Here is a 25392-nt window from a genome sequence, read left to right as displayed (position 1 = left end):
AAAGAAAAAAAGGTTGTTCTGTGGGTTTGGAGTTGCACAATGAATGGATGCTGACGGGGTCCAGAGTTGCATTTGGACTGGTCTGGAGTCAAGAATTATACAGGAAATTTCAGAAGAACAGTGCCCATGAAAGTATCTACAGAAAAGGAATGTTTGAGAGAAAGTCAATGCAACAAGGCATCATATGTTTAAGAGCGTAAATAATCTATATAATATTCGTGTAAATACACCCCAGAAAACTCTTAAACTAAAAAATCTACATTTGTAGTGTGAAATGGCATCAATTTATCTGTATCTCATATTGTGCTCATCCTTCACAACGAGTTGCTATGTATTGCACTACCTCGAATAAGTAATGCTATTGATAATGATGTACACCTTTATTATGTACACCTTTTGGCATCTCTCATATTGTGTAATTATCTTCAGAATTGGATTGTCATGTCTGCAATACCAGGGTACCTGCCCACCCACTGATGAAGGGCCAACAAGCCTTGAAACAGTGCCGTCTAGGTGGTGGTGGTGCCCACTGAGAATAAGTAACAGTAATCTTCTCTTTTAGTGAAGCGTTACTTATTCGAGGTAGTGCAATACATGGCAACTCGTTGTGAAGGATGAGCACAATATGAGATACAGATAAAATGATGCCATTTCACATTACAAACATAGTTTTTTCGTTTAAGAGTTTTCTATGGTGTATTTACACCAATATTATACAGAAAAGGAATGCAGCAGAAACTGTGATCCCTGCACAGGGATCACTATTAGACAGAGTGGAGACTTTTTAAGAGATAGGCCATTAATTAATCTGACTACACTCTTTTGAAAGGAGTCTATCTAGAAGCTTCAGAGAGGTTTTGCAGGTATGATTCCAGATGTGGGAGCAATATTCTATGGCAGGGCATATTTGATATTTGTACAGAGTGAGTAGTTATTTGAAAGGAAAGTAACACTAAGTTATTTGAAAGGAAAGTAACACTATGTGATCTTGTCTAGAAATCTGAGTATCATTAAAGGGCACCATAACCCCCACCCCCACCACCACCACATTGGTGGCAAATTTTCATTTTCACCAATATTTTGGTAAATATAGGCTTGATTTTTTCATTTTTGATATTTATTTCTTATATTTATAAAAAAAAAAAAAAAAAAAAAAAAAAAAAAAGAAGATATATTTTTGGTAAATATAAGTTTTTTTTTTTTTTTTTTTCCACAGTGTTTATGAAGCAGACAATATATAAGAGGATGTTGTTATTTGGTTTTTAGGAGCATTAGCAACTAAGGCCATATTTCTCTGGGGATATGCGGTGGTCATTCTCTGACCTTTCCGCATCCTCCATATTTGTTGGGCACAGGCCCGAACCCCAGTCTAATATATATATAAGAGGAAAATCTTTTGCAGTGCACTGGGAGAGCAGATGAAATGGATCCAGACAAGGAAGGAGTTTAAATCCTGAGCCAACTCAATCAAATGCAACCTGAGATACTGTGCAGGGATCACATGAAAAAGCTTTTCTGGTTTCATTGAGAGTCAGAGAGAGAGAGAGAAAAATCCCAATTCACAAAAGGTATTAGAACCTATAGTACTTAATACTGTGCATAGGTTGATGGTTGAGAATACAGAAGATATCAAGTATCATTAAAGGTTAGCATATTTTTTGCAAGAAATAAGATAGGACTGAGCTTTTAGAAGAATTGAAGTAAACTAAGTTTAAGTTTTCTTTGTCCTACTGCAGAATTAGCTGGAGATTGGAATTTAAGGATGGTGGTAGATATTTGAGAAGAAGCTATTTGTACAGAAGGTTTCTCAAACTGGAAGATGGAATGTAGTGTCCATCAGCAATGAATATGATTTTCAGTCACTGGAGTAAGGTCATTAATAATGTTATTGCTATATTCAAGGGTTTTCACAGTGTTTATGTGAGTATCAGGTTAGAATATTCTTTCTCCTAAGTGCTTTCCATAACATCCTGAAATAAGTGTCATCAGTGAAGGTAAAGAAAGCCAACATGAGAACCATGGGAAACTTACTGGGCAAACTCTTTTTCCGCTACAGCAGTTTATCCCTGCATTCTTGGTAAACAGATGGTGCATGTTATCGGTAGTGGCAGTAGAAGTCGATAATGATGTACTGATTATGTTTTTCTCATTATTAAAAGCAGATTATTGGAGTTCATGAGTGTAATGCTTTGGCAGCTGAAATTTACTTAAGAGTACACCCCCCAGACTTCCTCAGTCTTATGGTGTTTATTCCCCCTTCCTGCTGTTTTACAATAGAAAAACGGCTTCTACAGACAGTGTGTGTGTTATCGGTAGTGGCAGTAGAAGTCGTTTTCCCATTTTAAAACAGTGGGGGGATAAACACTCAAGACTGAGGCAGTCTGGAGGGTGTACCGGTAAGTAAATTTCAGCCCACTCATCAACTCCAATAATCTGCTTTTAATAATGAGGAAAAAACTAATCAATACATTGTTATTGACTTCTATGCCACTGTTTACTGAGAATGCAGAGTGAAACTGTGGTAGTTAGAAATGAATTACTCCAATCAATTAGGAACAAATTTAAATCACTGATAATTAGATACACTTCTAGCCCATTCCACTTGCATGACGAGGATCTCATCATAATCCTCAGGTCAGGTCTATAGACTATTCCCACCCAATTATACTTTTGCTTTCAATTATCTCAATTAATGGCAAATGATGCAAGAAAACAAGCTTATATAGAATCGGCAAAAAATACACCCCCCCCCAAAGAATTTATTCAATCCATTCACTTCCACAACAGATGATAGCCTATTCTAACAATCAGCCACCTGGTGGCTGAAGGGAAACTTCCACACATCTATCATGCAACCATCCTTCCTCAACTTGAATTTATTCCCCCTCGTGTATAGTCTCAGCAAGTGGAAGAATGCCATTAACATTCAGCTTACTCAATCCATTCAAGGCTTTATACACCTCAAACAGCTCTCTTGGCAGATGCCTAGTCTTGAGATGCTGCAATTTGCAGGTCTTTCTAGGTAAGAACACCCTTTTGTTCCCTTCACCAGTCTAGTTGCCTTCTTTACACCTGTTCCAGCAGATCTACATCCTTCCTAAACTGAGGTTTCCAGACCTATATACAGTACTCAAGACGTGGCCTAACCATGGCCCAAGACAAAGGGATAATTGCCTCTTCATTCTAGTTAGCAATGTTTTTGTATATCATTGACAAAACACCATGAGCTGTCCAGGCAGTGTGTCTGCACTGCTCAGAGAATTTCATATCTGACTGCACAATTACACACAGATCTTTTTCATTCTGCTGTAGAAAACAGTCTTCCAAGAAATCCACAAAAAGTCCTGTTAGCATGTGTGAGACCAAACCAAACTCCAGCCAACAACTTTAAATTTAAAATCACCCACTATGAGACATTCTGATTTGCTGGCATGCACTATTTCTCTGTATAGCTGTTTGGTAAACTCATCACAGTCATTAGGCCTATAACATACTCTTACTCTCAATTTTGTTTTCTCAGTGTTTATATCACATCAAACTGACTCAACACTGCACTCGTCACCCGTGCCAATTGGACGCACTGCCTTAGATTTAACATGCTTCCTAACCAAGAGCACAACCCCTCCACCTCTTCTGTCTGTCCTTCCTGTATACATTGCACTCCCCATATTCAAATTCAGCATCACTTATGCCTGAGTGATGCCATGTTTCTGCTATTCCTACCATGTCTACATTTGATGACTTAGTCAGTCAGTACTTCATCATTTTTGTCACACTTAGGCTGCTTTTGCTAAGAAGCATAACCATCATCCCTTCAATTTTCCCTATCCTTCCTAAATACATTGTCTATACCAGAGTGAAACTCATCTCCTGTTTTCAGGGGCCACCACGTTTCGTTTCCTGTTAATGTTTTCATTATGTCAGCATTAGTTGTCCTAACCAAGAGTTTTAGTTTACTCATTTTATCAATGACTCCTGATATTAGTGTAAACACAGTTAAGACTAAACATTTTTGTACAGTTAACTACCCTTATATACCCTTGAGGTTTTTTAAGCTGCTTTTCCTAGTATTAACTTCCCAATCGTTTGAAATGTTGACCTCAGAACATCTTGCAATATAAGTTGCAATGGCAGTAAACAAGAACTCCTGAGATGTGTGCAAGCATTATCTTAACCCATGTCATCAGATAAATGTGTATCTATGTTACCCCTATCCCTCCAAAACTAGAAGCTTCCCTGAACCCTTAAGGTATCCTCAATAACACTGACAAAGTCCCTTGCACTACCTTTATTCACATGAATCTCATCTTCACAAAATCAGTTAATCCAAAGGATTTTAGCATAGAGTCCCTCCTAACGTCAAAATTGCAGACACACAGATTCTGACCTAACTCACAGCATTGTTTAGCATGGTCCTATATATATATATCCAACAAATCATCAGTTCGTGTGTGTGCTTAATAGCATTAGTCCCCACATAAACAGTAATCTCTTTACCCCTTTAAAATCTGACACTTTGCTGGTAGCATCATTAACTGTTGCTCCTGTCACACCCTGGTTATAGACCATCTGTCCTTATAACAAAAAATGTTTCCCTGACAAAATCTTCCAACACAACTGAATTCTTTTGAACCAAAGCAGTTTGCATTTGACTGTTCTCTTCTATTGCCTGAATCAGGAGCACATTTCTTGGCAGGCTACTAGAATCTTGAGCTCCTGATGAGCCCCCATTTACATTTGCCTCAACAGCAAGCACCCATTTCTTCAGAGCCTCTAATTCTTATAGCAATGGATCAAGTTTTAATTTGAGATCGGTACATTTCTTACATTGGTAACAAAGAAAAGAATTGTCAGTTGAACTTTTTTTATTATTTTTATTGGTTTACGCAGTCCCTACCAAACTATGGCAACTCTGTCTTTAATGTGTGTTGATACCATGCAGATAAAGGCCATATTAGTGTAGGTGTATTGTAGTGCAATGTCGGGTTGTGTTGTTTGTGTTGAGTGACTGGCAACTTAGCCTAGCTTGCCACAGGAAGTTGCTGCAAACTATTTTCCATCCCTTGCACGTGGAACCGGGCCAGGGATTTACTACCACGCACATGTAATCTCATATCCAGCATAGAGATCTTAAAAACACCATTTTAGAGTGAAATATTAGCATTTTTAGCATTAGTAGAGGCATTTGATGCAAGAAAGCAAGCTTATGCAGCATCAGCCAAAAAAAAAAAAAAACCCACTTCCACTTCATCCCTCTGTTCGTTCAAAATACCTGTCCAGCTGAGCCTTAAACTTATTTAGGCTATCAACCTCCACCACAAGGGATGGAAGTCTGTTCCACCAACCAACCACCCGCTGGCTAAAGGCAAATTTCCGCACGACTATGCTACATCTGTCTTTCCTCAATTTGAATTTATGCCCTCTCAGGTGATTTTTCTGAGCTAGAGGAAGAATCCCATCAGCATTGAGCATGCTTAAACCATTCAAGGCTTTATACACCTCTATCAGATCACCTCGCTGGTGCCTAGTCTCCAGACACTGTAATTTGCAAAACTTAAGCCTTTCTTCGTAAGAGCACCCCTTTGTTCCATTCACTAATCTTGTTGCCCTTCTCTGTACTCGTTCCAGCAGCTCTACATCCTTCTTGAAATGAGCCCTCCAGACCTGTATACAGTACTCTAGGTGTGGCCTGACCATCGCCTTATACAATGGAATAATCACCTCCTTATCCCTGCTGGAAAAATTCCTGTATATCATTGACAATACTCCATGAGCTACTCTTGCAGCCCGTCTGCACTGCTCAGAGAACTTCATATCTGCCTGCACAACCACCCCCAAGTCCCTTTCATTCTCTACCACTGTCAGTGTTGTACCACAGAGTTGATACGTTGCTCTGGGGTTGCTGTTTCCCATGTGTAGTACTTTACATTTGTCAATGTTAAACTTCATTTGCCACCTCTCAGCCCATCTGCTCAACCTTTCCAGATCCTGTTGCAGCAGCATAGTGTCAGTAGTGTCCTTGACAACCCTGCCAACCTTTGTATCGTCTGCAAACTTGGACATTAAGCCCGATATACCATCATCAATATCATTTATAAATACAGAAAACAATAATGGACCCAACACTGAGCCCTGAGGGACTCCACTAATAACATCAGTCCACGATGAGCAGTGTCCATTGATTACCACTCTCTGTCTTCTCCCCCTCAACCACCCCTTTATCCATAGCAGCAATTTGCCTCCAATGTCACACTGCTCCAATTTGTGTAGCAGTCTTCCATGTGCAACAGTATCAAAAGCCTTTCTAAGATCCAAGTATATAATATCAAAGTTATTCTCTGCATCCAGTTCTTTTGTGACTGCATCAACACTTGACCCATCCAATCAAGTTGGTCAGGCAAGACCTCCCCTTAACAAAACCATGCTGTGTCTGAGCTATAACTGAAGTCTTGTCTAAATGATCCTGCAGTGCTTCTTTAACCAGTGCCTCCATTAATTTTCCTGGAACAGAAGTTAAGCTCACAGGTCTATAATTACTTGTGTCAGCCTTTGATCCTCCTTTGTGAATTGGGGTCACATTTGCACATTTCCAGTCAATGGGTACCTCCCCTGAGTCCAAGGAAGCTCTCATAATTATGGCTAAGGGTTTGCTTACTTCCTTTGCTGCCTCCTTTAATATAACTGGATAGATCCCATCCACCCCGGGTGCCTTTCTTGTGTTTATCTTCAACAGTTTCTCCTCCACTTTACTCCCAGTTATTTCAAGATTCTGTAGCTTACTGCTAGAGTTGAATACACCTCTGGCATTCCCCTCGCTGAATAACTCCTCATGTGTAAATGTCGATGCAAAATATTCATTTAGTTTGTTAGCTACCTGAGCAGGATCATCAACACTTGACCCATCAATATCAAGTGGACCAATCTGATTCATCCCCTTCCTTCTAGAGTTTACATAAGTAAAGAACTCTTTGCTGTTTTTCTTTGCATCCCTTGCCAAGGAATTCTCGTAATCTGCCTTCGCCTGCCTAACCTCCTTTGTAACTTGGTTGCATATCAACTTGTATCTATCATAGGCTTCTGTGTCATGTGTTAATTTGTATGTATCCCATGCATTTTTCTTCTCTGCCATATGCCTCATTAGTTCATCTGACATCCATTTTGGTCTAAACCTTGAACAATATTTCTTAGTTGGTATGTAAAGCCTAGTAGCTTCCAAGATACGTTCTTTGAATGCTTCCCATTTTGAATTTGCTGTTGGTAACATCATCAGTTGGTCCCACTGTATAGAATTTAAATACTGTCTCAGTCCATCGCAGTCGCCTTTACGGAAGCAATAACCCTTCCCTTTACCCCTAATGGTAGTTACCTCTTTGAGTAAATCCCACTTCAGCACACTGTGATCACTGCCACCTAGTGGTTCATTTATCTGCAGATTCTTAATGCATGAAGAATCACTGCTGATAATCAAATCAAGAGTATTACTCCCTCTAGTTGCCTCCCGAACATGCTGATGTAGAAAACAATCATCCAATAAATCCACAAAAGCCCTGCTAGTGTGTGAGTAACCAGCCCCCAAATTCCAGTCAATATCTGGGAAATTAAAATCTCCCATTATAAGACACTCTGATTTACTGGCCCACTCTATTTCCCTGTACAGTTCCTTATTATACTCATCAGAGTCATTAGGCCTATAGCACACTCCTACTCTCAATTTTGATCTCCCAATGTTTATGTCACACCCAACTGACTCCACACTGCACTGTCCAGCGATGTCGACTGGCTTCACTTCCTTGGTTTTTATGTGTTTCTTAACTAATAGCATAACCCCCCCCCTTCCTATCCTGTCTATCCTTTCTGTAGACGTTGTACTCCCCAAATTGCAGTTCTGCATCCCTTATATCTGTGTGACACCACGTCTCTGATATCTCAACAATATCTGCCTTTGATGTTTTGAGCAATACCTCAAATTCATCAAATTTATTTACTAAACTCCTAGCATTGGTGTACACACAAGTATACCTGCACCTGTTTCTATTCTTAGCTACCCTAACACAACCCATGTGTTTACTTGTACCGCAATGGCTCCCAGCAGTCTCTGAAATACCATGCATCTTGTTTTTCAGGCTTCTGCTCATTCTAATAGAAGGAGTGCAAGAATCTCTTTCACCTCTGCCAGTGGCTACTGTCAATCTATTGGTCTTTGTCTCCCCCCAAGCTAGCAGTTTTCCGACCCACCTAACACTGCCTCGATAGCATCAGCAAATATTCTTGCACCCTTTCTATTTAAGTGTATCCCATCCCTGAAGCAATCTCTCCTGTTAACAAGTACAGTCCAGGCTGAAAAAAATTCTACCCCTTATGTAGAGTTAAAAAAAAAAGGAGAGGAAGAAGAAAAAGAACTAGTATAAAAGAAGGAACAGGAAAGAAAATACAGAGTACTTTGAACCGAATGAGTTGCACAGTGACTTGCAGTCAAACAATTTGCACAAGTTGGTTCTGTGTTCCTGCAAACATATTCAGCATAAGAGTGTCCACCTCTTGCACAATGCGAAGAAATTTGGTCCTGTAAATAACATCTTGCTATGTGTACATACCGAAGGCAACGATAGCACATCATGGTGAGATAATACCTTCTAACTCTTTACTCGCACAGAAATTGTCACAACAAAAATATCACAAAAAATACCTTTTATCAAAATTAAGTTTATAATATCACAAAAATCAGTTCACCGAATCTAAACTGATAATCCTTTAGACTTTAATACACCTATCCACAGAGCAAAGAGAGAAAAGCATTCACTCTGCAAATACTAACTGCAAATGAAAATGGCACCCACAGACAAAGGGTTGAATGCCTATGTACATATTTAAGTACAGTAGCAAGCATCTGACTGAAATATCAAATAGGAATACACTTCCTGGTATACATTGCCACTATTTTTATTCCAAACCTGTTTATTATCTCACCCATACCTGGATGGTATAGTGGTGGTAGTAAGGGTATAAGAACCTGAAATCTTCAACTATTTTCCAGATTATTTTTTTTTGTATTAGCATTAGTAGAGGCATATGATTCAAGAAAGCAAGCTTATGAAGTATCAGCTAAAAGAAAAAAAAAACAAACAAACAAAACACACTCACATTTCACCCCTCCGTTCATTTAAAATACCTGTCCAGCTCAGCCTTAAATTTATTTAGGCTATCAACTTCCACAACAAAGGATGGAAGTCTGTTCCACCAACCAACTACCCGCTGGCTAAAGGCAAACTTCTGCACATCTATCCTACATCTGTCTTTCCTCAGTTTGAATTTATGCCCTCTCAGGTGATTATTCTGAGCAAGAGGAAGAATCCTATCAGCACTGAGCATGTTCAAACCATTCAAGGCTTTATACACCTCACAATCAGATCACCTCACAGGTGCCTAGTCTCGAGACACTGTAATTTGCAAAACTTAAGCCTTTCTTCATAAGAGCAATCCTTTGTTCCATTCACTAATCTTGTTGCCCTTCTCTGTACTTGTTCCAACAACTCTACATCCTTCTTAAAATGAGGCCTCCAGACCTGTATACAGTACTCAAGGTGTCTGGCCTGACCATTGCCTTATACAAGGGGATAATCACCTCCTTACCCTGCTAGAAAAATTCCTGTATATCATTGACAAAACACCATGAGCTACTCTTGCAGACAGTTTGCACTGCTCAGAAAACTTCATATCTGCCTGCACCATTACCCCAAGTTCTTTTCGTTCTTTACCACTGTCAGTGTAGTACCACAGACTTGATACGTTACTCTGGGGTTACTGCTTCCCGTATGTAGTACTTTACATTTGTCAATGTTAACCTTCATTTGCCACCTCTCAGCCCATCTGCTCAACTTTTCTAGATCCTGTTGCAGCAGCGCACTGTCATTAGTGTCTTTAACAACCCTGCCAACCTTCGTACAGTCTGAAACCTGGACATTAAACTTAATATACCATCATTAATATCACATATAAATACAGAAAACAACAATGGACCCAACACTGAACCCTGAGGGACTCCACTAATAATGTTAGTCCACGATGAGCAGTGTCCATTGATTACCACTCTGTCTTCTCCCACTCAACCATCCCTTTATCCATAGCAGCAATTTGCCTCCAATGCCACACTGCTCCAATTTGTTCAGCAGTCTTCCATGAGCAACAATATCAAAAGCCTTTCTAAGATCCAAATATATGATATCAAAGTTATTCCTTTCATCCAGTTCCTTTGTGACCACATCATAATATCCAATCAAATTGGTCAGGCAAGACTTTCCCTTAACAAACCCATGCTGTGTCCGAGCTATAACTGAAGTGTTGTCTAGATGATCCTGCAGTGCTTCTTTAACCAGTGCCTCCATTAATTTTCCTGGAACAGAAGTTAAACTAACAGGTCTATAATTACTCGTGTCGCCCTTTGATCCTCCTTTGTGAATTGGGGTCACATTTGCACATCTCCAGTCCATGGGTACCTCCCCTGAGTCCAAAGAAGCTCTCATAATTATGGCTAAGGGTTTGCTTACTTCCTTTGTTGCCTCCTTTAATACAAAGGGTACTAGGAAAGTTTTGCAATACAGCTTTGTTTATTTAATTTTTTCAAAGTAATTTCCTCTACATTCAATACACCTCTCCATCCTCCGAAACCAATCTTTAAACCAGTTCTGCCAAGTTTCACTAGGGAGTAAAGCACACTCGTCGTCCCAAGCCCGTAGAAGGTCCTCATCACTGGAAAACCGCCTCCCTTTTAGCTTCATTTTCACATGCGGCAACAGTGCAAAGTCGCAGTGAGCAAGGTCTGGACTGTAGGGAGGGTGCTCGACAAGTTTCAGTCCTGTCGTGGTCAAATATTCGGTGCAGCTTTGGCGAGGTGAGCTAGAGCATTATCATTATGGAGGTACCAGGTGTCCATTCTTGACTTTGGCCGCAGGTTCTTCATAGATCCAATGACTTTAGGCAGGCATTGTTCAGTATACCACTTAGCTGTGACTGTCTTCTACATGTCCAAAACGACACGTTCCACAATTCCACTCGATTTGAAAAATACAGCTATCATTTTCTTCTTTACAGATCGGGATTTTCTGACAATTACGGGTGTGTCGTCATCATCAAAGACCCAAACTTTGTTTTGAGCCTTGCTCGGCAGATCGTAATAGTACAGCCAAGTCTCGTCACCTGTCACGATGTTGTTCACATACCGAGATTGTCCCTTATCAAATTTTTTAACATCTCCCGGCACCAAGTCACACGTCGTGTCATCTGCTCTTCAGTCAGTTGATGCGGCACCCAGAGGGAACAAAGTTTCTTCACGTGCAAATGATCTTGCAGAATCGAACGAATTGCTGGTGCATTTTAGCCCAAAGTATCCTCTATCTGTTGGTAGGTCACTCGCCTGTTTTCGTCAAGCATTTTCCTCACAGCAGTAACGTTTTCCTCCGTAACTGACGTTCGTGGCCTTCCCGGCCTCTCAGAATCCTCCAGAGTGAAATTTCCCCTTTGGAATTCTCTATACCACCTGAATATCGTTGTACGATGTGGACAATCATCATCTAGTGCAAGAGTCATTTCTTCTAAGCACTGGTCTATGGTTAAACCACGCACGAAATTATACCACAAAACTGTCCTTATCTCATTTCGTGACCACGATGCCATCGCAAACACTTTACACTCTCACTACTAATGAATAACTGAGCCCATCGACTTGGCGTGGCGGCTACTATGCACGTATGAACATGTCTCAACATGCAGCAACAAGCAGCTTCCTGTGATTCGTTGTTGCGTCATATTGCAAAACTTTCCTAGTACCCTTTGTATAACTGGATAGATTCCATCCACCTTGGGTGCCTTTTTTATGTTTATCTTCAACAATTTCTCCTCCACTTTCCTCTCAGTTATTATAAAATCATCTAGCTCACTGCCAGAGTTTAATTCACCTCTGGCATTCCCCTCCCTGAATAACTCCTCATGTGTGAATGTAAATGCAAAATTTAAATCTGTTTGTTTAAATCTGGTGGGTAGTTGTTCTGAGTGGATATTTGCTTTATCCTCAAAAGTTCTTTCTCTAACAACTGTAGATTGCCTTGATGATGAGCTTTTTATTATTCCAGTCTTTATATTATTAGGGTGGCAGTAATAAAAATCAAGAAGAATAGATCCTGTGGTCTTATAAAAGCCAGTACATTTCCTGTATATGATTGACTAAGCCCATGGGAGTTTTGTGAATGATATACAGGAATTTTGCCAGTAGAAATAAGGACATGAGTCTCCCAATGTGTAAGGCAATGGTTTGGCCACATCTTGAGCACTGTATACAGGCCTGAAAACTTAATTTGTTAAAGGATGGATTTGTTGAAGCAGATGCAGAGAAAAGAAACAAAATGATGCTTTTACCAGGAAAGTCTTCAAGTAATGCAAACTACAGCATTTGGAGACCAGGGAGATCTGAGGTGATTACAGCTCTAAATGGACTGAGTAAGCACAATGCTCATAAATCCTTTCTGTTGCTCAGACTATGCACACGAGGGAGTATAAATTCAAATTGAAGAAGGGTGGTTGCAGGCCAGGCCAGGTGTGCGAAAATTTGTCTTCAGCCAGTGGGTAACTGATTGTCGGAACAAACTTTGATTTCATGTTAAGTAGGCAGTTTGAATAATCTCATTAGAGGTGAAATGGAAGCATTGTTTTTCTATTTATTTATTTTTTATTTTTTTTTTTTTTGCTGATGCCATATAAGCTTGCTTTCCTGCATCATTTCCCACTACCAATACCTAAAAGGGTTGTAATATACAGACATTGTAATAAAAGGAGGGAAAGACTGTTTTCTAACTCTGAGGGGTGATCATTTAATTTGACTGTGCAAGATTTTATGTTCTACTGTGCAAACTTTGAATAACTGCCGCTAGAGGCGCTGTCACTGATAACTAATGAGCAGACTGTGTGTGTGCATGCAGTACTTGTTGAGCTAGTGTTGTGTGAAGAAAGTTTTTTTTAGCTGCATGTCACTGACGATTGTTCTGAAGCATGTATCATGTTGGATGTACATTTTGAACAGCATGTGATTCGTTGGCTATTGTGTCAGACTGGGCTTAAATGCATCAAAAAAGATGAATGAAGCATATGGTAAAGCATATGTAGGACAGCATATTCCAGTGTGAAGTGGTTTATCCATCAAGACAATGCCAAGGTTCTGCCACATCCCCCTTATTCCTTAGACTTAGCCCTGTGTGATTTCTTATTGTTTCCACATCTGAAGAAAGCTCTGAAAGGCAAGCATTTTGCATCTGACACAACGATGCTTGCAGAGTCACAAAAGAAGCACTTTACAGTCTTTTGAAAAATCGCTTGCAAGAAGCAGTTAATGCATGTGTAAAGTTCAAGGGAGAGTATTTCGAGAAGGAGAAATCAATAGAAGATTCAGATGATGACAATTAAGATAAGACCTTGCAACGGTCTGCGAATTAAATGATCACCACTCATACAACTATAGTGAAAGAAGTTTTTCTTTGATGCTGTTGAGGAAGGAGTTGAGTCTATTTAAATCTCTGCCACTATTGTTTAGAGGAGTAATGGGCATGAGAGAATGTGTGTGTGTGTGTGTGTGTGTGTGTGTGTGTGTGTGTGTGTGTGTGTGTGTGTGTGTGTGTGTGTGTGTGTGTGTGTGTGTGTTTTAGGGATATGGGTGAAATGAGATAGGGATATTCAGGGTTGCCCTGAAAACTTTTGTCAGGAGTGTGCAAAAATAGCCAAACTAGCTTGGCCCACAAATTTGTGCATGGATACATAAATTTGGGGGCCAGACTGGCTAGTTTGAGAGCAGTGTTATTGAAGAGTAACTATGTCGAGGTTTGCTAATATATCAGTGTTGTATGGAAATTGCTAATTTTGTATGGAAACTTGCTTTTAAAGCCACCTTAAGGTGTCTTTAGCAAGTTTCCATACAAAAAATTGAAAAAAAGTAGTCACTGGGGTAATACTTTTGGACAAGACAGGCACTTTGTGAGTGCCTGATCCCAGTTGATACTTACCACTGTCTATGGGACATACTGGCAAGCTTTTTTTTTTTTTTGTTGGCTTTAATACTATAAAAATGAAAGGTCTCAAATGGTCAAGGTTTATAAACCTAACTGTGGGTTTGTCTCCAGGTTTGTAGTTTATTGCTGTGGTAGTTGCTCCTACTGAGGATTACAACCTTTTCTTTGCTAATTTTCATCTATCATTCTTGTATTTGTCAAATCTCAGTGCTTTCAGAAAGCCTTTCTTTCAGCAGAGGTTAGGTTCAAAGTGTTTGATGCTTCTCTGGCCTGCTCAGTCTATTACAGCATGCACATTTGCTGGATAGAATTTCTCTCATATGGGGGATTTTTGTTAAAACTAAGAGATGGCCTTCTCAAATGCTTCTCATAGTTTGCCTCATAATCCATATTATAAAAAAAAAACATCTAACTCATTAAGGATCTCTTTCTTTACATAAATTTTTTAAAAAATGTCAATTAAATATAACATTTTTTTAAAATTTATTAAACAACACATTATTATGGAATGCAAATAAAGATGCATTCAGTATAATACATGATCAGTTTTGTAATAACAAAATTGCAGTTGGGATTTGTTCATTCCAGTGCCTGTGAGAATTGAATATTAGTCATTTGCATTTTATATGATGTTTAATCCATCCAAGAACACTTGGCAGTGAGAGAGGAAAAGAGAGACAGAGAGGGGGGAAAAAAAAAAAAAAAGCACTGATACAGAATGAGCAAATGATCATTTCAAATGTTGATACAGTACTGTACAATAATTCACAGTCCCCACCCCCAGATGAAGTCTAAAGACTAAATTTTACTTGTTTCTATTGTCCAATGTACTATACATACATTTTTTTTTTTGTTACGGTTTACATTAGTAAAAAACCAAAATTTTAGTTTTGCTATTATTATCCACTGGTTTTTCCTAGGATGTCAGAATGCTCAGGTAAATGGAAAAGTTAGATGAAACTTTTATTGTATCTTGTTAATCTAGTTAAAAAAACAACACAAAAAAATGTTATCTTAGATTACATCCAAAAGATTTTAAGTTTAAAATGATATAGGTTTTTCATGACAAGTACTTACACGTTTGTTCCATTCTTGAGTGATAACATTAATTGAATCTGAAGGAATCTTATTAAAAACATCTTTTGCTGCACTTAACTTTTTGCTTACTGAAAGAAAAAAAAAAATTTTTTTTTTTCTCATTAGTATTAGCAAAGGCACATGATGCAAGAAAGCAAGATAATATAACATCAGCCAAAAAATAAAAAAATAAAAATAACAATAAATAAAACCCCTTCTCATTTCACCCATCCACTCACTCTCACTCCAAATAAATATTTGTCTAGATCTGCTTTGAATCTATTTAAGCTATCAACTTCTACAATGACCGATGGAAGTTTGTTCCAGCAACCAATCACCTGCTAGCTAAAGGCAAACTTCTGCACATCTATCCTACAACTGTCTTTCCTCAATTCGAATTTATGCCCTCTCAGGTGATTATTCACAGCAATAGGAAAAATCCTATCAGCAGTGAGCACGTTCAAACCATTCAAGGCTTCATACACCTTAATCTGATCACTTGGCAGGTGACTAGTTTCCAGACACTGTAATTTGCAAAACTTAAGCCTTTCTTTGTAAAAGCAATCCTTTGTTCCATTCACTAATCTTGTTGCCCGTATCTGTACTCATTCTAGCATTTCTACATCCTTCTTAAAATGAGGCCTCCGGACCTGTATACAGTACTCAAGGTGTGGCCTGACCACTGCCTTATACAAGGGGATAATCACCTCCTTATCCCTGCTAGAAAATTCTTGTATATCATTGACAAGACACCATGAGCTACTCTTGCAGACTGTCTGCACTGCTCAGCAAACTTCATATCTATCTGCCTGCATAATTACCCCCAGGTCCTTTTCATTCTCTACTACCCTGAGTATAACTCCAGCCAGTTGGTACATTTTTCTGGTGTTACTGCTACCCATATGCAGTACTTTACATTAGCCAATGTTAAATTTAAGTTGCCACCTCTCAGCCCATCTGCTCAACTTTTCTAGATCCTGTTGCAGCAGCGTACTGTCATTAGTGTCATCAACAACCCTGCCAACCTTCATATCGTCTGAAACTTGGACATAAGCCCAAAATACCATCATCAATATCATAAACAAATAGAGAAAATAACAATGGACCCAACACTGAACCATGGGGGCCTTCACTAATAACATTAGTCCACGAAGAGCAGTGTCCACTGATCACCACTCTCTCTCTCTCTGTCTTCTCCCACTCAACCACCCCTTTATCCATAGCAGCAATTTGCCACACTGCTCCAATTTGTGTAGCAGTCTTCCATGTGCAACAGTATCAAAAGCCTTTCTAAGATCCAAATGTATGATATAAAAATTATTCTTTGCATCCAGTTCCTTTGTGACCACATGGTATCCAATGAAACTGGTCAGACAAGACTTCCCCTTAACAAACCCATGCTGTGTCCGAGCTATAACTGAAGTGTCATCTCCAGTCCATGGTTACCTCCCAAGTCCAAGGACGTGCTCATAATTATGGCTAAGGGTTTGCTTACTTTCTTTACTGCCTCCTTTAATATAACTGGATAGATTCCATCCACCCCACGTGCCTTTCTTATGTTTATCTTCAACAATTTCTCCTCCACTTTGCTCTCATTACAAAATCATCTAGCTCACTGCCAGAGTTTAATTCACCTCTGGCATTCTCCTCCCTGAATAACTCCTCGTGTATGAATGTAGATGCAAAATACTCATTTAGTTTGTTAGCTACCTCAGCAGGATCATCAACAGTTGAACCATCGATATCAAGTGGACCAAACTGATTCATCCCCTTCCTTCTAGAGTTTACATAAGTAAAGAACTCTTTACTGTTTTTTTTTTTTTTTTGCATCTTTTGCCAAAGATTTCTTGTAATCTACCTTTGCCTGCTTAACTTCCTTTGTGACTTGGTTACAGACCAGCTTATATCTATCATAGGCTTCCGTGTCACCTGTTAATTTATATGTATCACATGCATTTTTCTTGTGTGCCACATGACTCATTAGTTCATCTGACATCCCTTTAGGTCTAAACCTCGAACAAAATTTCTTAGTTAGTATGAAAAGCCTAGTTAGTGTAAAGTATTTGATGTCTAACGGCACCAGGGGTTTCCCAAATCTCCACATTGTAGGTGAAATTTACAAAAAGTATATGGGCAGTGTCCTGTTGTGTAATGTCATGGTATGTTGTATCTCTGACCATTTAGCAGTTGGGCCCCTGGTGGAACAACCCGTTGCCCACACTTGCCCCACGGAGGCAGGTCAGGGTACCCAGTAGATTTATATCAGCATTCTGACAGGTCCTGCCACCCAATTTACAGGGATTTCAGTGGCTAGGACCTAAAAAAAAATAAAATAAAAAATTGGGTGATTTTCACTTGAGGAGAACTAGACCGAGAGGTTTAAGATTTATTAGATTTTTAACTTAATTATCTTTAGAATGTGGGCACGACATACATGGCACAAAGAATGAGTGGGGGTAATAGGTGGAAGTATGGAGACAAGGGGGAGGTGTCCCCAGGTTGAGCAGTGGGTGGCCCCTAGTAAGTATAAAAGATAATAAATTAATAACTGAATTATTATTATTATGAATTTTTGCAACTGCAATTTTTATATTTTTGTTAAAGGAGGAGCCTACAAATGATCTCGACATTTTTTTAAAACTAAGTAAAATTTCATTATAGAAAAACTGTTCAGAGTTTACTTTCTTCAGAGAATTATAGTTTCAAATAAAAATCACGATATACTGAATATGATTACAGGGAGATCTTTTCTCTCATTAAAGACCAAGATCCAAGTTTTTGACCAGCAAGTTTAGGCTTACATTTAATTAAGAGAAAAATACAGTTATCCATAGTTCTGGGTAAGTTGAGGGTGTTTTTTTTTTTTTTTTTTGGCTGATTCTGTATAACCTTGCTTTCTTGCATCGTATGCCTCTACTAATGCTAAAAGTTGCTGTACGTTTTAATCATTTCATATGCATATAGTAAAACAATCAGACATATGATAGAATATTCCTAATTACAAGGGTATCTGATTTCTTCACTAAAGGGTCCATATACATTTATTATTTTTATTTTTCTAAAACAATTATAACATAAACAGCAACTCCTTCCAGGTAGTTTATCTTGATGATAAAGAAGTGCTCCAATAATGCTGCATTTCCAGTAGTTATTTCAGATCTGCTGTCACATTCTGTTTGAATAGTCACACCTCAAACTTTTGTCCTTTCATTTTAATCAGGGGTGGCTCGTTGGTAGGCACTGCAGAACTGCAGCATACCCAGCTTTTTAAATAAAAAAAATACAGTCACAGTCCTCGTATAACACGTATTTACACTACACAAACTTCATCATACACGATTTATAAATAGGAGAATGATGTCGTATATAACATGAACCAAATTCACTTATGCACGATTCGCCTTTTGTGTTTACAAGAAATGGCAGTCGAACGTAGAATCACCCCAACTGAACGCAATATGATAGGAATGAAGAGAAAATTCTGAAAAAGTATTTTATATCAGTGAAGGGGGAAACACATTTCACCATAATAACATAAAACCCACACAATTCCAGCTATCGGTATTAATGCAAATGCAATTAGATTGAGTTTACTACCAGTTGATAAGATTCCATTAGCAGAAATGCAACTGGAAATTGTTTTTATTTATTTTTTGGTAGTAACCCCCAGAAATGTGAGCTAGTGAGGTGTTAATAGTGTCTTTGCCTTTACGGTGTTGTTTATTCAGTTGCTACACATCACAGCTTTGTTTATGTGTATCAAGCATGCCTCCTCATTTTGTAATTGTGTATTATTCCCTATAAATGAGTAAAATACTTAAAAGGTGTGAAAAGGAAGCATCCTGGTAAAGACATTACAATTTCAGAGAGAAAAAGAAAAGCAATATCGATAAACAGAGGCAGACTGGCTCAAAAATTCTTACCCAGGAAAATTTGTAGCAGCTTCATACTAGTGTTTATGGCCAAAATCACACCGGCCTTCGTCTTCTGGCCTCCGGCCCACCGGGGTTTCCCTGGTAAGGCTTATGGCCAGTCTGCCTCTGTTGATAGAGTAAAAATATGAAACTGTGAAACACTTTGAGCGAAATGAAAAACCATGTGATATCGCACATGCCTAAATGAGGCAATGCCGAGAATTAGAAAGAATTCAGAGAAAATAAAAACAACTTTCATAGCAGGAACAACTCAAAGTGTAGCAAAATCCATTAGATCAAGACACAAAGAATTGGAAGAGATGGAACGGCTGTCATCTGTTTGAATAGAAGATCAAACAAAGAACAAGTTTGCTTATGATAGAAGCAAAAGCATTAGCAATGTTTTATTACATAATAGTCAAAATAAAATATGTAAGTATTTTATTACGATTATTTATTGTGTTTGCTAATGTTTTGGTTACAAATGTGTGTTCAATCTTGGGTGGTTGGCACCTAACCCTATTTTTCCCATAGGGCCCGTTGTTTATATTGCACGAGGGTTTCTAGGAACACAACTTTCGTGCTATGCGAGGACTGACTGTATACAGTCAACGGAGTTATATGAAATTTTGTGAAGAACAATGCAACGCAATGAATATTTTTATTAACAGGTACGGTATGTAGTATACTCATTCTCTATTTCCAATAATCAAAATAAAAAATAATTGCTTTATTTAATACAAGTATTAAACAGAGTCCAGGCCAAACCATAGCCTAAGGCCTTTGGTCCATGGGAAAATAACTATTTCCAATAATCGTAAATGAATAAAACATGAAATTGTTTCAACTTTGAAGTTTAAGCATAAGAACTGTGCTAGACAGTTCCACAATTTTCTCCCAATAGTTGAGTCAATGCCTGGCCGGTGGGTTTGCCAATACGCATTTTTTTTGAGGCGACAAAACGAATCAAAGGAACTGTGGAGTGAGCAGTGCCGATCTGACCATTGACCATAAACGGTGTGTCGCCACAATGTCGGTGTCTTTTTGCTATTTGCAGGATTCGCCTGAATTCCCATTAAGTAAATTATATCAGTGTTAAGTCAATACTGAACATTCAACAGTGTAATTATGTGATTACAGCTCAACTGCAAATTCAGCTTGAACTTGCCAAGTTGAAGTTATGTTATGAGCAGCACCCCCATACACAAGTCACTAGATGCCACTGATTTTAATCTTAAGTTGAGAGAGAGAGAGAGAGAGAGAGAGAGAGAGAGAGAGAGAGAGAGAGAGAGAATATGTGGCGAGATCGACTGCAGGAGCAATATAATGGTGAAGAAACCGTCCATCTCTTTCAAATGGCTAGTGATCTTTTCTCCTAAATAATAACATAACTGCCTGATCATTTTGAACAAATTCACAAGTGTCAAAAAAGGCAACTGTTTCCAAAATTAACCAAACATGTCTTTTAATATATATATATATAATTCTAGTCATCATCTATTTATAATATATTCCAGTAATTAGCATTAGCATTAGTAGAGGCATTTGATGCAAGAAAGCAAGCTTATGCAGCATCAGCCAAAAAAAAAAAAAAAAAAAAAAAAAAACACTTCCACTTCACCCCTCTGTTCGTTCAAAATACCTGTCCAGCTGAGCCTTAAACTTATTTAGGCTATCAAACTCCACTACAAGGGATGGAAGTCTGTTCCACCAACCAACCACCCGCCGGCTAAAGGCAAATTTCCGCACGTCTATCCTACATCCGTCTTTCCTCAATTTGAATTTATGCCCTCTCAGATGATTTTTCTGATCTAGAGGAAGAATCCCATCAGCATTGAGCATGCTCAAACCATTCAAGGCTTTATACACCTCTATCAGATCACCTCGCTGGTGCCTAGCCTCCAGACACTGTAATTTGCAAAACTTAAGCCTTCCTTCATAAGAGCATCCCTTTGTTCCATTCACTAATCTTGTTGCCCTTCTCTGTACTCGTTCCAGCAGCTCTACATCCGTCTTGAAATGAGGCCTCCAGACCTGTATACAGTACTCTAGGTGTGGCCTGACCATTGCCTTATACAAGGGAATAATCCCTTCCTTATCCCTGCTGGAAAAATTCCTGTATATCATTGACAATACTCCATGAGCTACTCTTGCAGCCCGTCTGCACTGCTCAGATAACTTCATATCTGCCTTCACAACCACCCCCAAGTCCCTTTCATTCTCTACCACTGTCAGTGTAGTACCACAGAGTTGATACGTTTCTCTGGGGTTGCTGTTTCCCATGTGTAGTACTTTACATTTGTCAATGTTAAACTTCATTTGCCACCTCTCAGCCCATCTGCTCAACCTTTCCAGATCCTGTTGCAGTAGCATAGTGTCAGTAGTGTCCTTGACAACCCTGCCAACCTTTGTATTGTCTGCAAACTTGAACATTAAGCTTGATATACCATCATCAATATCATTTATAAATACAGAAAACAATAATGGACCCAACACTGAGCCCTGAGGGACTCCACTAATAACATTAGTCCACGACGAGCAGTGTCCATTGATTACCACTCTGTCTTCTCCCCCTCAACCACCCCTTTATCCATAGCAGCAATTTGCCTCCAATGTCACACTGCTCCAATTAATTAGGATGACCAGAATTCAGTCAAGGCCAGAGCCATACACTTATCCATATCTAGATGCCTTTTCACTCCTTGCACAGTCCTTGAATGGTGAACCTTTTTTTTTTGGTGTTAATTCAACAATCTTGGAACAAATTTTGCTGATACTCGACACATACCAAGGTTTTTGGCAAAAACTGCCTAACATAATCCAAAAGGGATTCCCAGTTCATCAGTAATTTCTCTGATGGTTAAATACCAATTAGAATGAAATTTTTTTTTCGTACCCTATAGCAACCATTTCATTATTGCTCGAAGTTGCAGGTCAACCCACAACCCAAACATTAATAATTTTTAACAGATTTTTGCCTGTTATTGAAATGTGTCATGTACTAAACATATACAGTGGATTCCGGTTATTTGGGCCACCGGTTAATCGGGGCAGCCGTTTATTTGGGGCAAATCTTAAAAAACAGAAACCAATCGAGAAAATAGCCAGGGTTTACTTTGCTTAATTGGGACAAAATGCCGTTTAATCGGGGCAGGAGACCTCAGCACTGGAGATTACCCTACGATTGTCTCCGACCGTACCACGTAGTTCGGTCGGATTTCTGGAGGTCACAACCATAAAACAATAAAAACAATTAGCAGTCACCTGTTTATTGGGCTTTTGTGTTAGTGAAATCTGTCATAAACTGATAGTAAACTCGATCTTATTGAATTTGCGATAATACCGACAGCTGGAATTCTGTGGGTTATTATGGTAAAATGTGTTTACACTTCCATGAAATCTTCAATCATATAAAAAAATAATTTTCATAATCTTCTCTTCATTCCTATTTTTAAAGCTTCGTAATTTGTTACTCCGTTCTCACTTGCGCGTATCGTGTTACTTGCAATTTGTGTGTGTGGTGTTCTTTGTTATTGATTGCTTATCTTTTTACTGTTTTAAATTTTAACCCCCACCCACAAATGACAGTGAACAGAGATGTCAACTAGTTTAGTTAGTATGTACATATTACAATACGTATTAATTCTTCCGATTATATCGTATATTCTTCTGAATTTCATATATCATTTAATTTTTTAATTGGTAAGGTAATAAAGGGTAAATTTGTACTTAATATATCTTTACTTTTATAGCCTCTGGATAATATTCCTCCTATTTTTGCTAATTAGAATCGCTGTTTAATAGAATTAAAATTCAATTCACAAACGTGATCACAATGACTGGCACTTATTATACATCGTATAGTGAACGGTACTTTACAATGGTGACTCCATCGTAACGTGATTTGATTGAACAGTGAACCAATTGTAAAGGGGGGGGGGGTACATTGTATTTTTAACTATTTACGAGAAACTTCGGATAATTGGGGCAGCCGCTTAATCGGGCCAAAATGCACTAGTCCCAATGTGTCCCATTTAACCGGAATGGACTGTAATATGTATATTCAAACATATAATATACAGGGTGTCTCAAAAATATTGGTACAAACGTTTAGGGGAGGTGGCTAACATCTAAAGGAATGTGAATCGCATAGGAACCCATAACCAAAAACGTCACCGTAAGTTGGTACACGGCGCTGTTCATCAGCTCACGAGAAGGAAAATTTCTGGTTTACTCATTCAAGCAGTAGTCGCCACATGAAGAGCATACACTGATATACGAACTGTGAGCTGGCAGACATGCACCTAGTGTATGGATTAGCAGAGGGCCCACACGGTGTGCCCCCCCATGCGGCACAACATCGCTTCGCAATAAATGTGTGGGCAGGTATGGTCGGTGACTGCTCAGTCGGCCCATACCTGTTACCATCCTGCATGAACTCCGCTAAATATCAGATCTTTCTTGAACAAGTTCTACCAGGGTTACTTGACGATGTTCCAGCAAATGTGAGACGAAACATTTGGTTTCAACATGACGGGGCGCCTGCCCATTATGGAAGGTGTGTTCATGACCATTTGAACAGGTGTTTTGGGCATCGATGGATTGGCCATGGTGGACCCGTTGCCTGGGCCCCCATGCTCACCTGATTTATCGAACCTTGATTTCTTTCTGGGGGGGGGGGGAGCCTCAAATCTATCGTATATGAATCGCCTGTGGAGACGGAAATGGATCTCGCGGCAAGACTCGTCTGCGCTGCTGCTACTGTCAAAGAAACTCCAGGTGTGTTCGATTGTGTCCGCCAATCCATGCTGCGTCAGTGTCACGCATGCATCACGTCTCACGGTGGAACCTTCGAGCATCTGTTGTAACATCACGAAATGCATCCACCTCGTACTCCATTGTTAATATTATTTCAAATAAATGTTGGCCACTAATTACTGTCTTGTGTCATTTCTGCTTCTTGTGCCACTGCTACTACTTTCCTGTGACGTTTCCGGTTATGGGTTCCTATGCGATTCACATTCCTTTAGATGTTACCTACCTCCCCTAAATGTTTGTACCAATATTTTTGAGACACCCTGTATATATTCTAGTCATCGAGTGGGCTGACTAGAATTTAGTTAAGCCATAGAGTGGAAAGATAATTAGAGGAAAACCAGTTTATTTATTATTTATTTATTAAATTTCCAAGCCTACATAATAATGCAAACCAGCAAAACATCATAATGAAGTCATCACTCAGGAACAGCTGAGGTCCTAGTCTGGTGTGTTTGCAAGCACATCTGATTCCCCTGCAGAGCACAGATGGAGAGAACCTTCACAGTACAAGCAGTGATGCCCGAAGTAGACAGCAAGAAACAGAGGCAAGACTCCACGGAAGTAAATTGTAATGGTGGACACAACAAGACGATGATCATTCTTGACAGATTAGTTACTTGAAGTTAGAACTGGAGTCATAGTAGAAGTAATAACAAAAATGATGCAAGAAAGCAAGCTTATATAGCATCGAACAGGAGAAGGGAAAAAAAAAACAAAGTACCCTCCCAGATTTTGCCTAGTTCTTCCTTGAATTAATTCAACCCATCCACTTCCACAACCAATGGAAGCCAGTTCCAACAATCAACCACCTGCTGGCTAAAGGCAAACTTCTGCACATCTATACTGCAAACATCCTTCCTCATCTTGAATTTATGCAACTACTGAACTTGAATCTCCTCCTTATCCCTGTAAGCAAAGTGTCTGTATAACATTGAAACAGCATGAGCAGACCTGGCAGCATGTCTGCACTGCTCAGAGAATTTTATGCATCATGGCACAATTATCCCTAGGTTTTTTTCATTCTCCACTACCCTGTGTGTAGTACCACAGAACTGATAAGTTACTCTCGGTTTACTGCTACCCTTGTGCAGTGCCTTCATTTGTCAATGTTAAACTTCAATTCCTATTTCTCAGCCCATCGACCCAATTTTCCTAGATCTTGTTGCAGCAGCTCACCCTGATAATGACAACCACCCTGTTAACTTTGTATCTTCTGCAAACTTAAGACTGATATGCCTTTCAATATCACTGATAAATATTGAAAACAAAAATGGACCCAGCAGTGAATTTATCCCCAATTCTGCAGAACTCCACTAATAATATTAGCCCATGAAGAGTAGTGTCCACTGATTAACCACTCTGTCTTCTTCCACCGAACCATCCCTTTATCCATAGCAGTAATTAGCCCTTAATGCCACATTGCTCTAGTTTGTATAACAGTCTTATGTGCAACAGTATCAAAAGCCTTCCTGAAATCCAATTATTTGATGGCAAAATTACTTTTCTTGGTAACTGCTTCATAGTAACCTATCAGA

General features: G+C 39.1%; 1 protein-coding gene across 1 annotated transcript in view; it reads right to left on the bottom strand.

Annotated features, from left to right (window-relative positions):
- Positions 1–25392, bottom strand: part of Nup107 (nuclear pore complex protein Nup107) — a 446410-nt gene that overhangs the window by 65267 nt on the left and 355751 nt on the right. The window contains exon 21 of the mRNA XM_090373566.1: positions 15126–15214. Within this exon, the coding sequence (XP_090229692.1) occupies positions 15126–15214 (89 nt within the window). The remainder of the gene's footprint in view (positions 1–15125; positions 15215–25392) is intronic.

This window comes from Mastigoproctus giganteus, chromosome 5, assembly GCF_048544385.1.
Source record: "Mastigoproctus giganteus isolate SK-2022 chromosome 5, ASM4854438v1, whole genome shotgun sequence".
Taxonomy (NCBI): domain Eukaryota; kingdom Metazoa; phylum Arthropoda; class Arachnida; order Uropygi; family Thelyphonidae; genus Mastigoproctus; species Mastigoproctus giganteus.
The sequence above is the reverse complement of the archived record's forward strand: the minus strand, read 5'-3'. Positions and strand labels throughout refer to the sequence as shown.